Source organism: Heloderma suspectum, chromosome 16 (assembly GCF_057233095.1).
Source record: "Heloderma suspectum isolate Gila_16-S chromosome 16, 16-S_ref, whole genome shotgun sequence".
Classification (NCBI taxonomy): Eukaryota; Metazoa; Chordata; class Lepidosauria; order Squamata; family Helodermatidae; genus Heloderma; species Heloderma suspectum.
In genome coordinates, this window is record NC_139473.1 from 4,699,555 (window position 1) to 4,720,549 (window position 20,995).

General features: G+C 47.6%; 2 protein-coding genes across 4 annotated transcripts in view; both read left to right on the forward strand.

Annotated features, from left to right (window-relative positions):
- DOC2B (double C2 domain beta) overlaps window positions 1-13,624 on the forward strand; it is a 109,829-nt gene extending 96,205 nt beyond the window's left edge. The window contains exons 7-9 of one of the 3 annotated variants that reach the window (XM_084822945.1): window positions 10,159-10,240; window positions 11,488-11,584; window positions 12,801-13,624. In XM_084822945.1, the coding sequence (XP_084679071.1) occupies window positions 10,159-10,240; window positions 11,488-11,584; window positions 12,801-12,937 (316 nt within the window). In that variant the 3' untranslated portion in view covers window positions 12,938-13,624. Of the gene's footprint in view, window positions 1-632; window positions 1,491-10,158; window positions 10,241-11,487; window positions 11,585-12,800 lie in introns of those variants that run through there. The other 2 variants (XM_084822944.1, XM_084822946.1) reach the window with 2 other exon arrangements.
- Window positions 13,625-18,015: 4,391 nt separating this feature from the next.
- LOC146334877 (pinopsin-like) lies at window positions 18,016-19,438 on the forward strand. Its single transcript, XM_084823310.1, is given in 4 exon segments — window positions 18,016-18,235; window positions 18,238-18,363; window positions 18,847-18,866; window positions 19,271-19,438. Coding segments are annotated over 4 exon segments (534 nt in total).
- Window positions 19,439-20,995: the final 1,557 nt, after the last annotated feature.

Below are 20,995 nucleotides of genomic sequence, written 5' to 3' on the forward strand. Positions count from 1 at the left end.
ATTGGTGGGAGATTCAGGTCAGATAAAAGGAAGGGCTTCTTCACACAGAGCAGAGTTAAACTATGGAACTCGCTACCACAGGATGTAGTGATGGCTTTAAAATTTGGATGGCTTTAAAAGGGGGTTGGACAAATTCCTGGAGAAGAAGGTTACCCATGGCTACTAGTCTTGATGGCTATGTGCTACCTCCAGGACCAGAGGCAGTGACCCTATGTATACTAGTTGCTGGGGAACATGGGTGTGAAGGTGCTGTTACGCTCATGTCCTGCTGGGGGGTTCCCGTGGGCAGCTGGTTGGCCACTGTGAGAACAAAATGCTGGACTAGATGGACCCTAGGTCTGATCCAGCAGGACTCTTCTTATGTTCTTAAATAAATAGTAACCATGAGCTCCTGCCATTCTCTTGCTCCCCCCTGTCTTCCTGCATCTGAAGCTGGATTAAAAAAAACTGGTGCTGCTTAACCCCACATGGGGAGAGACTATCAGCATGCGGAGAGCTGTAAACACACACCACACTGAAGGTCCCCAACCTCATTGCTATTCTGTTCGAGGCTCTGGCGTGACACAGGGCTGATGATGTTTTGATATGACTCTCTCAGTAGCTTTTCTTTCTTTTTTTTAAAACCCTCCCAGAATAGGTCTTGTCCACACAGAGGCGGAGGAAGGGCATCCCTCCAGATTCATTCAGGTTGCTTGCCCCGCCAGTGATTCCCAAAGCAGGCATGGAGAGGAGTATTGGCGGTGGTGACCCGAGAAAGAAAAAAAGAAGGAACAGAAGGATCCTTTGAGCCACCAGCTACCCCACCCACTGAAGAAGTTGCCTGTTGCATCTCTGTTTGAGTCAGCTCCCTATAATCACCTCCTCTCAGGGCTAAACTAGATCCTCCATTAAGTATGGAACCTGCAGCTGACCTCACCAGTTTTTTACCTTGAAATAGGGATGTTCGACGCTCGAAATTCTATTCCATTTAAGCCTGACAGGATTTTGCAGTGCCTCCATTCTGATAAGTGGCGGCGGACTGTAGCAGATTTCCCCCCTGCCCCAGTTCTGGAGAAGTTCATTTTTTTGCGCACATTAAATAGACCTATGCGGGGGGGGGGGGGCATGATGTGCACAAAAATTGGATCTTTTTTTCTGGTCTTTGAATTTGTGCAAATGGGGTAAAAAAAAAATTATGTTTTTATCCGGCTCTTGCACAAATCTGCCCCTGCCTCACACCTTTGGAACAAGCTGCCACTGGAGGTCCGCCATGGTCCGTCATTGCAGACTTTTAAGAAGGCCTTGAAAACATAGTATTTTATCTTGGCCTTCTATTGATATGACTGCTATTGTTGCTGTTGCGGGTGTTCACATTGTTGTTGGTTTTATTGTTGGTTTTATTGTTTTTATATTTTTTATCATTTTTAATATTTTAATTGTTTTTATGTATTTTATTGTTGTAAACCGCCTTGGGAGGGCTTCTGCCCTGAAAGGTGGCCAAGAAATATTTTAAATAAATAAATAATAACATTAAGAATGGGGCGGAACTGCACAAAAGCTGGGAAACTACCAAATGATTGGTGGTTGGGGGAAAAGCAGTGCATGGCCTTCTGGGGAATCCTGGAGTGCTGGATTGGGGCCCCAGATGGGCCAGATTTTTGCCCCCAGGCCTGAGGTTGATCGTTTTGTTGCACAAGCTAGGTAGACCCCGGGTTAGATTTGTCTTGAGCACCAGTGATGTCTTGGTAATGTGTGGCTTATTTACAAAAGTGGACCCTATTGGAAGCAAACAGGCACTCTTGTCAGCAGGCAGCCCTGTTTGCAGCAGATTCCCAAAGGGAATTTCCGCCCCCACCCCCGGCGCCTTCAATTTCAACCAATTCAAAGTAGAAATGGCCTGCGTACACTCTCTGTCTCACAGTTCAAAACTGTTCTTCGCACACTTCCTCCTAGCCTTCTGCTTCCCATTCTGGGGACTGTCCACAGCCATTATCTATTTATTTCATTTTTATTTGGAGTATTTCTCTCCCACCTGACTGTGTGTATGTTAAATTCACAAAGCATTGCAATTTTTTTTAAAAAAAGAACAGCAACATACAGGACCAAGCATAATAATAGAGCAATAAATAAATCACAATAATAACATGGCAAAGAGCAGCATTAAAGGAAGATAAAGCAGTTGCAGAGCAGCAGTAGCATTAAAAAATGTCTGAAAGAGTCATAAAGCAGCATTCTCACTGTTTAATTAAACACACCCGGGGGGGGGGGGGGTAACCTACTGCCTAAAATGAAGGCTGCAGTCTTGCAGTCGCTTTCCTCAGAGTAAGCCACAATAGGATTTACTTCCAAAGAAATATTTGTGGGTTGCTGTTGTTGTTTTTATTTTGACCACATCTTTCCCCTTCAGACAAAAGTGATCAAGGCAGCAGACATCAATAAATTCACAGAATGCAACAATCACAACAACAGCATCACAACAACAGCAAGAACCGACAAAAAGGCAGGTCAAAAAAGGCCTCCATCCTCCAGAAGGAGATGGGAATCAAAAAGAGGCCAGGCTAATGGAGATAATAAGATGGCTAGATGAGCCCCCAAAGCCTGGGAATCGTACATCCTGGGCTCCACAACCAAGAACATGTGAAAGATTGCACTGTAAATAAAGTTGGGTTCCAACTTGGACTTCTGGGGTGCCCCAAGTGGCTACACCCCCTTCCGCTGGACCTACTCTGATTTCCCCCAAACACCAATCATTTGGTGGCTTTCTGGCTTTTCTGAAGTTTCCCCCCACTCTCCCCTTAAAGAGGAGGTTGCAACACCTTAAGGGTGTTGTTCTTAAAGGTTGCAACGCCTCTCCTAAGTCTTTGTTACTGGGCACTAAGAGCTTTATGCCAAATTATGCTGGCATTGTTTGTATTTTGGCACCCCCACTGGAATGCAGCCCCCCAAAGCATCTCTGAAATGGAACTTGCCCTCGGGCTGAAAGAGGTCCTGCACCCCTGGTGTAGGCGTTAGTAAGCAAGGTGGATCAATAGCCTGTCTCAGTGTGAGGCAGCCTCTTATATTCCTGTTTCAACCAACTCTTATTTAGAACCCTGAGGACTGGAATCTGACTTTCTTTTGGGGATACAGGGTCACACCTTAGTGGCAGAGCACCAGCTTGGCCCGCAGAAGATCCCAGGTTCAATCCTTGGCATCTCCAGGGAAGGCTGATAAAGGCCCCTATCCAAAATCCCAGATAACTGTCACCAGTCAGTGCAGAAGATACTTCTAGACAGAGCAATGGCGTGACCCATTCGAAGGCCAATTCTTGTGTTTTCAACTGCCTGAAGACAGGCAAAAGGGTGCCTTGTAGGTGTTGTTTGCTGGGATAGTCTGTGGCATCCACAGGTATGGAACACCTTCCCTTGATTGCCCCACTGCTGAACAGGGTGGCGTCAAGAGTCGGCATGGTTGGGCACCTGCTGACGGCCCACATCCCAGCAGGGGCCCATTGACAAGATGGATTTGGAGGTTGTGTCAGGACTTGTGGAACTCTGGAGATCATACCCCAAGGCAATATCCTACCAAGGGAACCTAGTGTGCTCCAACTGTACATCATACTGCCCAAACTCTGGACACCTCTTAGTCACCACTGACTGGGTCCTCAAGATCAGGGACAGCAGCAAGCCCCAGTTGAAACTCAGCGGACAGGATCACACCCAGGGCAGCACCGCTTCAGGACCATGGCCAGCACTGCAGCCATCAGCCAGGGACTTTGGGGTCCCCTTCAGGACCATGGAGAGCACTGTTGTCGATACATAAAAATCCATAAACACAGAGACGACCAATACACATGAAAAAGGCAAGATTCTAATCCTCAGGTCCCGAATAATGGGTTGATTGAAATAGGAAGACAGGACGCTGACAGTTTATCAGGCTCTCGCCGATGGATAACTGGTGGTTATCTCATCTCTGGGTGGGGTGGGGGGAACCGCTTGACGGCACATTGCAGGAATATAAGTATTGATTTGCTGGATCAGACCACGGTGCCCCATTTAGCCCAGAAATCTGTTACCCAGGAAGCTCATAAACCAGGAATGATGGGGATGTTCCCGCCTTGATGTTTTCGGCCCAGCGTCTGCTATTCAGAGGTAAACTCCCCTGTTGTCATGACTCTCAGCCAGCATCCCCTGAGAAGAGAGGCACCTCCCCTCCCAGTCGCCATGCTCCCAAGGTCTCCATTTGGTGCACCTTCCCTTCCTCTCTGTAGAACACCTTTCGGGGCTTTGTGTTCCATGCACGGTTGCCTGCATGGTGTATAACTAGAGACAATGTAAAAAAACCAAAAACAATTAAAAGCTGGGGGAGAGGCAGGGGAGCTGAGCCTGCCTCTGACACAGGGAGAAGGTGCCGGAGAGAGCGCTGGCAAAACAGAATGGAGACGAGGAAGCAAAGGCAGTTGACTCACGCCAGTTGTTTGTCACACGCAGAATGGAGGTGGAAGGTTTTGTCACATACACCGTGGGGAGGCTTTGGAGCATTCCTAGCTTCATCCATACGTTCTCTGGGGAAAACAAAGCAGCCTTTGGCAAGGGTCTGACACCTCTTGGCAAGGGTCTCGTATCTGGAGTGGTAAACAGTTTATTGCAGAATAAGGCCACAGAAGGTGCTGGCACACATAGTGTTTATTAGGCTACTTTCAGGGCCAGGTCACAGTGGCAGGCAGGTGTGTACCTGCTTTTGTCCTGCAAGTTGAGTTCTCTGGCTCAGGGCTACTCAGGAACAAGAAGCCGGAACCTGAAGGAAGGACAAAGCTGGGAAGAAAGTCCCACTTTGTTGACCAAGCAATGATGGAAGGCCGAGCTCTCAGTATTTATTCAAGGCCTGGCCAACCCAAAGGCTTCATACTGCTGGCCAATCACAGGGGCCAATGCTGCACATTTGTGTTATTCCCTTCTCTGCCTGAAGAGGGCAACAATGCCTCAGCACACATGGTCCCTAAGGAGGGAGTTCACCAGGCTAATCTCCATCCTCAGTACCAGAGGGTTTGCATTTTGCGCTCCTGAGTAAGGCTGAGTCCTAAGTTCTCTCTTGAGAATTTTTTGACTGGAGTAGGAAGAAAGAATTTGGGGGCCATGAAAGTAGCAGGGACTGCCACTGGGGAACAAAAAGACAGTCTATTGAACTTTGTTATTACTAGCTTTTTGGATTGGGAACCTTGGGTCTTTTCTCTTCTTGTTTTCTCTTCTGTCTCTCTCACTCTTTCTCGCCTTCTTCCTCTTTTTCGTTATGTTTGCCCTGCCTTGCTGAAATTAGTCGATTTCATTAAGATATGCAAATGAGGCAACAGCAGCTGCAGATTGCTTTTTCTTACAAGCTTCGCCCCCAGCTCCCTTTTGGGTTCTCCTTTGGAGATTATATTTACAGTACCATGTTCGCGGCCAAAGCATGCTTCAAGGAATGTCAGAGACAACATCCAGATAGACATAATCTGAAGCATGCTCATCCCATCTCAGTCGGGCATACAATCATTTCCCAAAGGATCGAGTTCAGGGGAAACCCATTCTTATCGGCTGCTGTAGAAGACACTCTGTGCACAGTGCCAATTGGATGGAATGTGAGAAGTCACTAACCCACACCAAGCCTCCTATGGCTCTGCCTTGATAGATGATGAATGTAGGACACTGCCTTATACTATGACAGACCATTAATCTGTCAAGCTCAGTATTGTCTCTACATGGATTGGCAAAAGCCGGGAATGGAAAGCAGGCCTCAGCCACTTCCCCCATCCCATCAGCTTCCTTGAGTGTCCCCAAGAGATGCTGGGAACCAGGCAGGCACACTAGCTTATGTTAATTCAGCCTGATCTGGGTTCGAATGTGCACCTTTGCAACCCAATGGGTCAGAGGGTAATGCACGAGCAGTGTAAAAGAGCCACAGAGCCAAGATTTGAACTGAAATAAATCCACTCATTTGTTGATTTACATGCCTGAAAATAGTTTGACGTTGTTTGCAAAGGAGCGCATTCAAACTCAGATTAGACCACCAAATTAACAGCTCAGAAGCCTGAGCGTGGAACATGGAAGCTGTGCAGGGTCGGAAAGAGATGCTCTAATGATAATGACCAGGAATCTCAACCAGCCTCCATGCCTGTTTCGCTCTACTTAGCTTTGAGTAAGAGAGGGAAGTAGGGCAGGCCTCAAGGGATGGCATGGTCAGGCACCTGCTGAGGGCCCACACCCCAGCAGGGCCCACTGACAAGACTCCCCTGGAGCTGCTCCTCCTCTTCCCCATTGCAACCTGGGCTCTGGCCCAGACAACGGTGGTGGTGGTGAGGAGCAGGAGATGCCGCGGCCTCCTTGTTCACGGGCTCCCTGCCTGCCAAGCAAGCAGGTGGCAGCAATGATGGGGAAGAGGAAGAGGAAGAGGAGGAAGAGCAGCTGGTGACCGTGGTGGTGAGAAGGTCAACCCACTGAGGGAGGGGGCTCCTTGAGGGCGCCTTGCCCAAGGGCCCTCCAAAACCCGGAGCCAGCACTGGGGGAAGTGTGGTGAGAGGAGAGATTTGCTTGTTGCATTGTAAATGGATCTCTGTGTTGCAGACCTTGCTCTTGCCCTGCCCACTTGGCTGGAACTGAGGTGCTGGTCGCTTCCAAGCAAGGTACTGTGGAGCACAGCAGGAAAAGGTTCCCTGACCCTGCTCTAACCACTGCTGGCCTGGCCAGGCCTGACACCGCCATTGCTTTCCTTTCGTTCCAGCTTGTGCAATCTCTAGCTTTGCATCTCAGTAATTAATCTGATCCATTACCCACCCATCCCCAGTATATGAAAGGGTTTGCTGATCCTCTCACCTGATACCCGTGCAATGAGAAGCCTATCTGTTTTTTCCTCCATGGGCGGCGGGTAATTGTGTCCATGGCTGCTCTCGGGGAAGGTGGGGTGGAGGAGAGGAAGTGGTAATTCGATTCGGGATCTTTCTGGGAAGCTAAGCTGAGTCACAGTACTCTTGAGCTGAGTCAAGAGGTTGACTCAGTAATTTGTGTCCATGTGGATGAAGGCAGTAGCAGAGGAAGGATGCGACAGGCTGTCAGGGCTCAGATGTGACAGCAGTCTGAGGTGAGCCAGGAGCCATGAGTCAAGACAGGAGGTAAGACCAAAGGATACAGGACCAGACTTTGGGTAGTGCTTGTTGCCCAAGCAAGAGACAGTAGCAACAGGGAGCCCTTTTATAGCCCTTTCTGGCCAGAAGGATCCAATGGCCAACCTGGTGGGTGGAGTCAGCCCAAGGCCAGATGATCCTTTGCTGAGAAGGTTGCCTCTTGCAGTTCAGCAGTTCACCAAAGGAGGCAGTTTTCTGAAGATCAGCCTGCAGAGCAGAGGGGGAGAAGTGAAGCAGGGCTATTCCATTGGCCCTGCTGAGACACCAGCTGTCTTTAGCTCTCCCCAGCAATTGGCCGATTCACCAATCTACCCGTTGCGTCCACTCCCAGCTGGTTGTTATAAGAGCTGTAACTTTAAGACGTTTAAAGCCTCAGCTTGCTTTATTTTCCTCCTCTCTCTGCATCCTTTTCTCCTTGCATGTGTGATCCAGGAGAGCTGCTCCCAGGGAGCCCAGACAATACTGGGCAAGAGGAACCAATCATCTGACTCTGGGTATGAAAGGGATGGGTCATAGCTCGGAGGCAGAGCAAATGGTTTGGATACAGGAGGCCCCAGGTTCAATGCTCAGCAACCCAGCTAAAAGGATCGAGTTACTGGTGATAGGAAAGGAGAGCCAGCCGGAGTTGACACCATTAGACTAGATCAGGTGTGCAAAACCTCCTTCCCACTTCAGAGAAGATCTCAGGGGCTGCATTCCAGTGGTGGGTGGGGCCAAATCCAAGACCCAAAATACCAGCCTATTTTAGCTTAAAGCTCTTCCTGCCATGAATTAAGCCTTGGGAGAGGCATTTCAACCTTTTAGAATGGGAGAGAAAAATGCACAAGCGCCAGGGAACCACCGAATGATTGGTGGTTGGGTGAAAGGTGATGCAGCTTCCTGGGGAACCCTGAAGGGGTGGACTGGGAACCCAGGCAGGCCAGATGTGGTCCCTGGGCTGGAGGTTTGCGCCCTGGGCTAAACGGACCAGCGATCTGACTCTGATTACAGCAGCTCCCTGGGTCCCTTTTGCTGATCAGTTTGATTGGGTGGAGCTGGTGTGTGGTACTGTAACGGAGAAGGAGAAAAACCATTCATCGTTTTACAAATGTCCATCTAGTCCGAGACTGAGTGCAACAGCACCATTCCACCCATGATCCCCAGCAACTGTTGTCCTTAGGCATCCTGCCTCTGGTACTAGGGGTAGCACGTAGCCATCAAGGACTAGTAGCCATTTAGGAGGGACCGTAGCTCAGTGGTACAGCACCTGCTTTGCACGCTGAAGGTCCCAGGTCCGATCTCCAGGTAGGGCAGGGAAAACCCCTGCCTGGAACCCGGAGAGCTGCTGCCAGTCAGTGTCGACAATACTGGGCTAGATGGACCCAGGGTCTGACTCAGTATAGGGCAGCTTCCTATATTCCTAAGTTGATAGCCTTCTCCTCCATTCTTTGTCCAGTCCCCTTTTAAAGCCATCCGAATTGATGGCCATCACTGCATCTTGTGGATGTGAATTCCACAGTCTTGTTTCACCCATTATGTGTTAACTACTCCGGAAGCCTGTGTGTGTGTGTGCGCGCGTGCGCGCGTGCGTGCAGAGGAGCAGGATAAAAATTACTTTAAATAAATAAATGTGGCAGCTATGGTTCCCCCTCGTAACCTGGCCAACCCCACAGCATTAGCCACGTTGCTGTAATTTCAAGTTATCTTCCTTGAAATAATCCAGGCCTTGAAATCAGCCCGGCACACAGCAGACGGGCAACCTATGCGTGACATTTTCTGCTTTTGTATTCTTAATTAGGTTTTATGGATGGAAAGGCAGTATCTGTAATACACACACACACACACACACCCTGGTGCCTGTGCACACACCCCTCCGATCTTTGGCTTGTTAAGTGCCCCTCACGGCTTCATCTGCTTATTCTCCCGAGTAACCTAATTCCCCATTTGTAGTAGAGAGACACTCCGGCCTGCTATTAGGCGAGGTGAGGCACACCACGCTGGGGAACTTGTGCCGGTTTTTATCATCATTTATTGTTTCCATTTTATGTTTTTCATTTATCTGTCCACCTCCAGACGAACTCCAGCGAGAGCGCAATCTTTTTTTATTGTACCAAGACTGCAGTGTTTATTCATATAATTGGTAGATTTAGAGAGAGATCCTGCGGCCCCTCGACAGTGTCTGGGAAGCCATAGGACAGTTGGCATTCCTGGATCCGAGGTTGGAGACAGCGCTCAGACCCAGGAGTCCGCACGCCCTGGCCCCTCCCCCTTGCAGCCAGCGCAGAGAGAACCATGCCAGCTGCCTCTCTGATCTCTCAAAAGCGACCTCGGAGAGGGGGGAAAGGGTGGGGGTGGTTAGCAGGGAGGGGACTGGGGAGGCTGGCTCACGAAGAATCCTCCAGCCTCCCCAGCCTCTTTTCCTCCCGCTCTGCAGAGCCCCAGCTAGATGGGGGGCCGGGGGGGCCTGTCTAGCAACGCTGTGTTCTGGGTAGTAGACGTCTCTCCCCTAGTCTCAGCGCCATCACTCCAAGACCATGGGACCTGGACACCTCAAATTTGGCATGCATACTAAGGAGCCCCTAGTGTTATGCACCTCAGGGTTCTTTTGTTTTTTAAATGCATTAATTAATTTAAGTGAATTTAAATATGTCCATGTGGTTGAAGCCTGAAGTAACATTTTCAGCCACTAGGGGACAGACGTCCACTAACCAGAACATAGCTTTGCATCCCAAACAGTTTGAAGCCAGGGGAGATTAGTAAGCCAAGGGACAGTGTTAGTCACCTGCCCCCTACTGTGGGGCAGCGCCCCCCCCGACTCAGACAGAGTGGACACAATGTGTCCACCTTTGACAGCTGCATAAGTTTCCTTGAAGGCTTTGCTGTATCGAACTATGGGCTATTCTAACCCACGTGAAGCTGGGTCCATTCACTAGTATAGAGAGCAACAGGCAGACAGCTACAAAGATGGACAGACTACTCTTCTTAATGTGCGTTGTTACTTATTTTTTAACTTGTGACATGGATTACGGCAAAGGTCATCGATGCTGGTGGTGGTTTCTTTGCAGATACCTGAAACCGGATGAGGACAAAAAATCTAAGCACAAGACGGCGGTGAAGAAGAAAACCCTGAACCCTGAATTCAACGAGGTGTGTCTGCTTGGACTTCAGGAGCTTGTTCTCTGTCTATGTAAGAGGGTGATGAAGAGAGCCCTAGGAATGCTAATGAGCTGATGTTTTCGCGATCCAATGGCTCAGCTGTTTCTGATAGCTTGACCGGTACTGGATTCTGACAAGCTAGTAAACTCTGCCTTTGGCTAAGCTCCTCCCACTGAGTTGCTACGTTCCGTTCTAGCTCCGCCTCCAGGTTTTCGGATTCTTCTGCTCAACATCACCCTCTGTTCTGGCTGCACCAGCCATAATGTTAAGCTAAGATTAACCAGGGCTAGCTTTTATATGTGTCTCTCCTGGGAAATAGAATCAGGGCTATCTGTGAGCATACCTGAATTCAAATTTGAGGTGTGTGTATTCTCCAACACAGAGGCCAGGGAGATGTGGGGCTGAAGCAATAGCTGAGGGCCTGAGCTAGGATGGCCACTTTTGAATCACCCACAAGGAGGAAATACATCACCAAAAAAGAGGAGAAAAGGGGGTGCTGATTTGCAGAAAAATTGCATATGACAATTTGTTGGTATCAGTGCAAATTTAGAAATTATTATTATTATAATTTTAATAGAACAACAGTGCATCTCACCATAGTGCAGAAAGCTGTGACTTTTGCGCCTGCTTATTCAGTCTGATGTTCAGGTGTTCACTGTGGACGGGCAACTGTTCTTATGGGTCTTTAGCTTTAAACCAGAATTGAACAGGGCACCTCATCAAATTGAGGATGATCCTCTGTAAAAGAGGAAACAGGCCACCCTAGTCTGAGCTGGGGCCCAGAGTGAAGCAGGCTGGGAATGTTGTTCTGTTGATCTGGCGAAGAGCAAAATGCTAGGTTCCATGTATTTATACCGGGCCTTGCCAATCCAAAGGCATCACACTGCCAGCCAATCACAAGGGCTGATATTGCACACACACCTATTCCCTGACTGTGCCAGCAGGGGGCACTAAAGCCTAAGCACACAGAGTCCAAAGTAGCTCGCTAGCCTCGGCCTCAGGCCATGAGATTTGGCTTCAAACCCCTGACCAATCGATTTTGTAGAAGAACAGGGGTGAAGCCTCTGGCTGAAGTCGGTTGCATACCTCCCCACTTGCCGTTCACTACAAATGTCAACAAGTGGCAAATTCCATATTGCGCCACCAGCTAATTCAAGATCGCTGCCCTGGCTCAGCGTAAGGGTGCTGGGGGTCTTAAGTGAAACGTTCGGCCTGTGCAAGATTCTTCTTCCCCACAGGAATTTTGCTATGAGATAAAACATGGTGACTTGGCCAAGAAGACCTTAGAGGTGACGGTGTGGGATTATGACATCGGCAAATCGAACGACTTTATCGGTAAGTCTGAGGTTCCCAAGAGAGACGGGCGTTTCTTTTGTAGATCCTGGACTAGTTATCACATCAACCCAACCCCTCCTTTACAATGGTATATCCTCATTAAATCTCTTCGCACAACCTTTGTGCGTCTAACTCTACCACTGTTAGCGCTCCAACATCTCCTATAGAGATGGGGGAGAAATTTGTTCAATTCGCATTTTAATGGCAAGTTTATCTAATTTCGCCATTTTTCCTAATCACATTTGAATGCGAACTTACCTAATTCCACAGGCTTGAACTACCGTGCAAAGCAAAACCCAGCCTTCGAAATCGGCACCTCCCCAATTTTTGCAATGGAGTTCATCAGTCAAAGAAATGCGTACCAAAAAATATGTATGTTGGGGAAAATAATGGTAAAGAATGCATTATATTAGGAAAATTGCTTGTAAAAAAATGTGTATATTGGGCCAAAATGCATGCAAAAATGCATGTCTTAGGAGAAAGGAGCACAAAGATGTTTATCAATTTTCATGCAAACTTTAAAAAAAAAAACTCCTCAAAGTTTAGGATGAGCCAAATTTAAGATTGGAGAAATTCCCAGTGTTTAAGAGGAAGTGCATTTAAGATTGGAAAAATGAGAAAACAAAATTGACAGATTCCTTTCATGCCTAGTTGTCCTTGTTTTTTAAATGACTCTACCAAACAGTGGAGTACTTAGGGACTGTGACATGCCCCTTAGCTATTGTTGTTAGAAGGCTACGAGGGTGGTATGATTTGACTGAAATTAGTGGGTTCAGGGATGGAATTTGTAGATTTTATTAATGGCTTCCTTAATTTCCCCCAATAATTCAAGCTGTCCTGTCGAGTCTTTGGTGATGTCAGTTGGCTGTCATTCTGAATGTGGGTTTATTCCTTGACTTAGGCCCCGAAGAGGCATATTTAGCTTTGTTTGAAAGCTAAATAGGCTCATTTTGCTGCTTCCACGCCAAATTTCAGGCGTAAGCCGCTGGTGTTTTTTTTGTTTTTGTTTTGCCACTGCAAATTCAGTGGTGGCAGGTGACAGTGGATGCCACAGAGAAGGGAAGGGGACTGCATTTCTCCCACCCCTAATCTTAAAAAAATATGACAGAAAGAGAGAGAGAGACTTGATCCCCTCATCGTGTTTCTTTAGCCTAGATCCGTCACACTCCTCCATTAGTTGACTCTGCCTGTCCATTTATCTTTCTTGTGTGTTCAGGTGGTGTTGTGCTTGGTATCAACGCCAAAGGCGAGCGTCTGAAGCACTGGTTTGACTGCCTAAAAAATAAGGATAAGAAAATTGAGCGCTGGCACACACTCACCAACGAGCTTCCAGGAGCCATCCTCAGTGATTGACTTCACCCACCAGTCCCAGGGGCCTGGGGGAATATATAGCACACCACCCAACGAAGGAACAACCATTGCCTTTGGACAATCTGTTTACTCTCTTCAGTGGGGTGGGTCCCAAGTCGACAAGATTACGTGGTTTGGTTGGGAGCCTTGAGTGAGTCCATTTGCAGGGAACTCTTTGAACCCCAAACAACAGTGTATTTTCTGTTCTTTGGCAAGCTTCAATCCTAGAGATTTCTCCAGGATGCCTTCAAATCGCTCTTGCAGCAAGTTTAATGTGTGTGTGTGTTCGGGGGGGGGGGGGCAGGGCGGGAAGGGGAGTGGGAAAAACTGACAGGCCTGCATGCATTAGAACCGTGACTTATTTGGTATACTAAATCCAGTTCTTGATGCCTTGTGAACGCAGTGGCAACATGAATGCACAATATATCTATCTATATGGGGCTCGGGGTGGGTGGGTTTGTTTTTTGTATCTGTAGGTAATACAAAGCATTTCTTGAATCTCAGAAATAAGTGACCCTGGATGACACCTCTCATGGTTTAGGGGCATGGTCTTTTTCTGCATTTAATGTTTCCAGTGATCACGTTTTCAGTGTGTGTGTGCACGTGTGTGCGCGTGTGTGTATGTGTGGGTTTGCTTTTAGTTTTGCCCCCAAAATGTTTCAGTTAAGGATTACAGATTTTCTTAAATTCATTCTGTCTGTGTTTTGTGGAGTGTCACGCATCTGTCGTTCCGTCGTCTGCTCATTGATGGCATCGAGGGGGGTACCAGAATTTTGTTCCACTTGCGCTAATTCGCACATGCACATTAGTGAATGAATCAGCGCTAATGCACATCAGCTAATGTGAAATTGCGAGAGTGCACATTAGCACCAGTGCAAATTAGCACAAATCCCCCCCCCCCGTAAAACAAAAAAAAAAGTCTGCAAGAAAGACCACGGAATTTGCGTGACTCAGAAAAAGCTCTGGAATCTGCAGGTCGGATTCATAGATAGAAATCCGAACTCATCTGAATCCCTTGCTGTTTTCTCCAACATCCCTAATTTCAGTTCTGCTTTTTGACAATCTGTACAAAATAAAAACATGACAAAGGGCTGTGTCAGTAGCCAAAGCGATTCCTTCCTTCCTGGTCCCTCTCTCCCGTTAGGAAAAACACAAGGGGCCCTCGAAGGATCGCCTATCGCTTCCCATGGTTTCAGAGAATGATCAGAGATCAGACGCATGTCCTCTCCCTTCTGATATCTCCCATTGCTCTGTAAAAGCCAAGGGGACCTCACTTTCCACTCTGTGCAGCTAACACTTTGAAGAAACCACAAGCCTTCCTTGTTTGGGAACTATCTTGCCAGCTTCAAACACCACTATCTTCTCTCTCTCTCTCTCATATGGCAACTTACTGTCATCTTTTGTTAAGTGCAAGTTTTAAAGGAGGCCTTTCTCTAACTCAATCAGTGAGGATTTACATCAGAGCCAGAGGAACCAGCAGGGAAGGTCAGCCTTCTGCTTCGTTCAAAGACTTAACGTTGACTTCTGTGGCCAATCTTTTAAAAAAACAGCAAAGTAATTTGGCTTGTTCAAACATTATTCTGTTAATAGTATAAGGCAGACTCCCTAGATAAGGGCAGAAGGTTTCTCCTCTGTGTCAATTTTCTTCTTCCTTTAAAAAACTCGTACATTTGTCTGGACTTTGCAAGTTGTGCTCATTCTGGAAGGATTGCAGAATGCCATAAAAACACAATGCAATCCATTTCTCCTGTCTTGGATGGGATCCTATGAGTCTAGTTTACAGATTTCCCCAGCTAATATGAGACATTATTTGGATACCTGTCCACAAAAACCAATGCCTTCCATACTTGTCCCTATGGGCAAGGGTAGTGAGAAGCAGGAAGTGTGAAAAAGTACTTCCTGTTCTGGAGGTTTAACAGCTGCCATTGCTTGTGGATCACTCGGGGTGCGGGGGATAAGAAAAACCGTAGATGTGTTCAAAATCTCCCTGTAACATTTTCTGTTACAGAGGAAACTGCTCTGGTTACCTTCAAATGATTGCCCCATATATGTATTTTTTGGATCAGAAAATATATTTTCTGTGATTAGCCAGATTCTTAACTTTAAAAAAAGATTTAATAATCCTCTTCTCTAAAAAGACATTATAATAATTGTTACTTCCAGGAAATCTTTGTTCACAGAATATTTCCAGTCTTATACTCTTTTAGAGTACACTAAACAAAAGTGCATGATTTTTTCGTCAGATTATAGCTTTTGTTGTGTTACTTTTCTGTCTCTTTAAATGGCAAGATATTTGGAGCTCTACTTTCAGAGGCGCATTCACAGTGAGGCTCAAATTATCTCTGAACCTCTCTTGTGATTTCTGATCGTTGTTTAACACAGCTGAGAAAGCAGGAAGTGGTATTTGTCATGCAGGTGAGAAGGTGGCCTATTGTAGATTTTACATCACCAACCCTGTTCAAGCAAAAAACGTTTTACATCTCACACATGAAAATGCCCATCAGGGTTTTCAAAGCTGCTTCAAGCTGCCTGCATAGGTATTGTGACTCTTCTGCATGGAGCAAAAGAAATCCTTCCACCACACATTAACAGTGGGGTAGTGTGGATGGATTTTTTTCCTTACGCAAAAGATTTTTCCTATGTAGGGCAGCACAGCATTACATGTGAGGCAGCCTGTGGGACAGCCAAGATAGATGCCTTTTTCTCAAAGATAAATTCTTTTCAATTATACATTGAATAAGCATTATATATCTGTCTGAAGGACATCTTCTGCCCTTGTGCTGGTTTTCATGCTAACATGATCCATGTGGATTCTTTCATTTTGTATCAAAGCCTTTTTTTACCTGGATTGTGTATATATATAAATATATATTATATGACATATAAATATATAAATATATATTTAAAAAAACCTATTGCATGCCAGTTGGTGGTTGTCATGCAAAAAAAAAGACTTGTTAAATGTTTGATACCAATGTTTTGCTACAATGTGACGGCTGCAGAGACAATCCCAACCTGCGTCTTCACGGATCAATTTTGTATTTCAGTATTATGATGTGTACTTTTTTGTCAGATTTGTTTAATCTTTATAAATAGAACCTCAAATAAATAAATAAATAAATACATAAATACATAAATACACAAGCAGAGGGAAAAGTTTCAAAAGTTTGTCTTGCTTGTTATAAATGGACCCATTTCAGTCTGGTTTCAGGCCAGGGTACCGCACTGAAACAGCCTTGGTTGCTCTGACTGACGACCTACTCCGGGTGAAAGACAGGGGGAGTGCTACCCTGTTGATCGTCCTGGATCTCTCAGGGGCTTTTATACCATTGATACAGGTATCTTACTGGATCAGCTCTGCGGGATGGGAATTGGGGGCACTGTGCTACAGTGGTTCCGCTCCTCCCTGCGGGGCTGACTCTGGAGAGTGGTATTGGGGGATTCCTGTTCTCCCCCATGGCTCTTAAGCTGTGAGGTGCTACAGGGTTCTATCTTATCCCCTGTGCTGTTCAACATCTATATGAAGCCGTTGGGTGAGGCCATTGGGAGCTTTGGCGTGGGTTTCACCAGTACGCCAATGAAGCTCACTCTACTTCTCCTTGTTGTCGGAGTCACCTGGAGGCTGCAGTGGGCTGGATGAAAGCCAATAAACTGAAGCTGAATCCTGACAAGATGGAAGCTGTCTGGATTGGTGATCTGCAAGCTGTCCTGATGGACCACTCAGCCTGTCTTTCCCAGCTGGGATTTTCCGACGCCCCTGTTCCTGCAGAGAGATGTGGGCCTTTCCAACCCTAACCTGAGGCTTAGCAGAGCCTTCCCGTGCAACTGAACCATCTCCCCATCTGCACAGTCTACTCAAGACAGTATGCAAGCTGTCCCAGTGGACCACTCAGCCTGTCAGGCCCAGGTAGGCTTTCCTAGGGCCTCTGTTACTGCACAGGGACAAAAGCCTTCCCAACCCTAACCCTAACCTGAGGCTTAACCCTAACCCTCCTGTGAAACTGAAGCGTCTCCCCATCTACATGGTCTACTCAAAGGAAACTGAAACATGTGGTCCACCAGGTTGGTAAGGCATTGGTCCCTGCACAGGAACAGGGGCCTCGGGAAAGCCTAGCTTTGGCAGGCAGACTGAGTGGTTACCAAGACAGGTTGCCCACTGTCTTTGAGTAGACCGTATGGGAGATCCAGTCCAAAACATCTGGAGGGCATCAGCTTGCCTACCCCTGCTCGAGGGCACCTCTTAATGTCATGTGGGTGGATGTGAGTGGCATTGCTAGGCACTTAGAAGAATCAGGGCCCAGAGCCATAGGACAGAAATCTTCATAACATCACCCGTGCATTGCTATTAAGTTCAGGAGGAGGAGGAAGAGGAGAAAAACTTCCATTGGCAACATTGGAAGTTTTTTTTCTACGTTTACATGCCATACGGGGTGGTGGGGCAGGTGTATGGGGTGTGTTGCAGGCAGCATGTGGGGAGGGAAGAGTTCCGCCTTCCCTCCTCAGCTGCAAGCCCCCTTGAAAATCAACCCCTGAATGGCAATTAAGATGAGGAAAGAAAACAGCCTTCTGTTTGCATCAACAGAACCCCCGGGGCCTGCAGAATACATTCAGGGCTCTGGAAAATAGATTCAGGGTGCAGGACTTGCTGGGCCCAGGCCTAGCAACACCCCTGGTGTGTGTGTGAAGGCTATCTGTCTACCGATACACTGCTGTGTCAGCAATGCTGCACAATCAACTTTGGGGATCATCCCAGGAGACGGGGATAATCACATTATGTATAACAGACTTTTTTCTAGCCACATTTTAACTAAGTAACTAATGTCTGAGCTGGCATAAATTCCCACTCAATTAAATGGGGTGGCTATTCCCTCCCACCCCCCACCCCCCGCAACTCTCAACTTTTATCTGCTTTTGTGGCTAAGCATGTATTATCGAGACCCGGGCTTAGAAAGCTTAAGATGCCTCATGGTGGAATCTGCTTTGGGCTCCCAACAGCAGCACCTGTGCTTTCTATAAAGTGGGCCTGCAGCCCTTCGGGGGTTGTTTGCCTGGCTTCATCTTGGCCAAGCAAGGTGGCGGACATGCAGGCTTCCAGTGCTCCCCAGGACGATGTGAAAAATGGAACGTCCGGCCCCATTGATGGGCCGCAGTGGCCATACCTGGCCCTGTGGAGTCTCTGCACCTCGGTGGCTGTGCTCATGGGGCTAGTGGCGGTCTCAGCTGCCTTGGTGGACAGTTTCATCATCATGGTGTCCATCCAGTACAAGAGGCTCCAGTCGCCTTTGAACTACCTCCTAGTGAACTGGCTGCGGTGGATCTCCTCGACACCTTCTTCAGAAGCACCGTCAGCTTTGCTGACAACGCCCACGGCTTCTTTGTGTTTGGCCACGCAGCATGCAGTTTTGAAGGTTTCATGTTCTCCTTAACAGGTAAAAAATGCCCAGGGATGTTCTAAGTCTCTGGATCCAACAACTCCCTCCTCTTTACGTTGAGAGTACGCTGCCACTTTAATCGGGAGCTGCCTTTGTGCTAAACTGCATGCTGCATTAAATGCTGAGCCTAACTTTTCTTTTACTTTAGTGTAAGTGCACAGGTGACTGATCCAGATCAGGACCAGCATGCATGGGTAGTGCGGGAGGTTAAGCTGCTTTCTCCCCTGAAATGCCCTCCCCACACACATACGGAGACTGGGGGGGGGGGCAACCATCCATTGGCACCACTCGGGATACTCCAGATGTATTGTAGCCCAACACATCTGGATGGCACCATGTTGGGGAAGGCTGTGTTAGCCATTTCTGGGAGGGGGGAATATTTGTAAAAGTATGATACAAAGGACTATAATCAAATAAGAAGAGGAGCAAAGTTATGTCGTCTCACATCTTCCATTGCTCCATGACTGGAGAGAGACGCAGGACTGCTGTTTTCAGTGGCAGTCCTGTGTTTTTGTCTAATTTTCAGTGTCCCCCTTGAAAACTCAGCTCTGAAGTTGAGCATAGGCAGAGCTCCACCAATGCACTGGTAACATCTAGATAGTTGTTTGAATGGAATGATCCCAGCTAAGATGTTCTCTCTTTGGAACAAGGGAAACTGTTTTATATCAGGTCAGTCCACTGGTCCTTGTTGCCCAGTATTGTTGGCCACTGATAGGAAGAGGTTATCCAGGGTCCCAGGACCTGATATTTTCAACTGGAGATGCCGGGGACTGAACTGGGGACATTTGGCATGCAAAGCTAACTGCTGAGCTCCTGTCTTTCTTCTACATTTGATTGCTTTGCACCACCGATCCCCTTTGCAAAGGCCTCTTGGACTGAATTCTCCTGCTGTCTTGAATCCTAGGCTTGGGAACATCCTGTGGATCCAACTGGTACACCAACTGGTACACCCAACTGGTACACTGGCGGCGGCAGCAATAACAGCTACATCATGGCTTTGTTTGTGACCTGCTTTGCAATCCCTCTGGGGATGATCCTCTTCTCCTGGGCCAACTTGCTCGTGACGCTGTGAGCAGTGAGTCCTAAAGAGTACATACATGCATGTATGCATGCATGCATGCATAGATGCATACAGGGCTGGTGTCAAGGATTGACATGGTGGGGCACCTGCTGACGGCCCACGCCCCAGCAGGGGCCCACTGACAAGAGTCCCCAGGAGTTGCTCCTCCTCTTCAGAATTACAAATGGCTTATTCACCTGCCTCTTGCTCCAGCCCACAAAATGGTGGTGGCGAGAAGGAGCAGGAGATGCTTGCCTACTTGCTTTCTGCCTGTCGGGCAAGCCAGTGGTAGCAACGATGAGAAAGAGGAGGAGGGGCAGGATCAGCTGGTGACAATGGTGGTGGGAAGATCGACTGACTGAGGGAGGGGGTCCACAGAGGGTGCCTTGCCCAAGGGCCCCCCAAAACCTGGAGCCAGGACTGGGGGGAAGCGGGCTGAGAGGCGAGATTTGCCTGTTGTTTTGTGAATGGATTTGTGTGTGCGTGTGTCTTGCCCAAGAGCCCTCTAAAACCTGAAGCTGGCAGTGTGTGTGTGTGTGCGCGTATGCGTATGTACAAAGCTTGGAGGCACATGTATCCCTTCCATTCTGCAAATCTCAGGTATTAGAAAACGTTTTCAGGAAGTGGGTACCAGTTTTCAAAGTTGTTCTCATCAGGATCCTAGGAGTGCTGCTGACTAAGATGTTCTACTTTCCTGCTTCTCGCTAGCTTAAAAAAGAGAGAGAGGATCAAGTAGCAGGCGGTAGGGATGTCAGAGATATCCTCGATGGAATGGAATGAGTTTGGATTTTGTATTAATCCGATCCACAGAATCCGCAGTGGACTGGCTTTTCCCAGGTTGCATGGATTCCACAGACTTGCAGACTGGTTCTTTTCCTTTCCAGAATTCTACACAAATTTGGTTGTAGAAAAATAGGTAAATTAAAAACACACCGGCAGAAAATGCACATTTCCCCCATAGGCTAAAATATGAAAATGTGCATTTGCAGAGGATTTGTGCATGGGGGGGGGGAATTTGCACATTTTTGCAAGTGTGAATTTTCACAAATGCAAATTTGCGCAAATTCAGAAAATCAGAAAATGTCTGAATCCATCCATGAGTGGATGACAGAACAAAAGGCAGCTGATGTCCTGCTCTAGACGGAGCCTTGGCTCTTTGCAAGCAAACACAGGGAGCAATGCAACAGAATAGTCAAAATCCAGGCAGAAGTCAGAACACCGGGAGGCAAGCAGACAACAAGGGTCAGGCAACAGCTGGAGTGGCCAAGGGAACAGGCAAGAGGTCAAACACAATAAACCAATCAGGTACGTTACTGAGTTCAGCAGTGGGTCAAGAAACAGTCCAGGGTCAGCAGCACGGCACATCCCTCGCAAGGCCAGGCACGGGAGACAGGGCGGCCAACACTGGCAGTAGCAGGGGCATCATTTTCAGCAGCAATCAAGTTACCGGTGAGAGCTGATAGAGCTAAAGCTACTAGAACCCCACTTAGTGCTTCCTGTTAGAAGCTTGTCGGATGTCCTCCTCATGAGGAGGGCCTGACTCATGAGTAGCCCTCTTCAGTAAGCCAG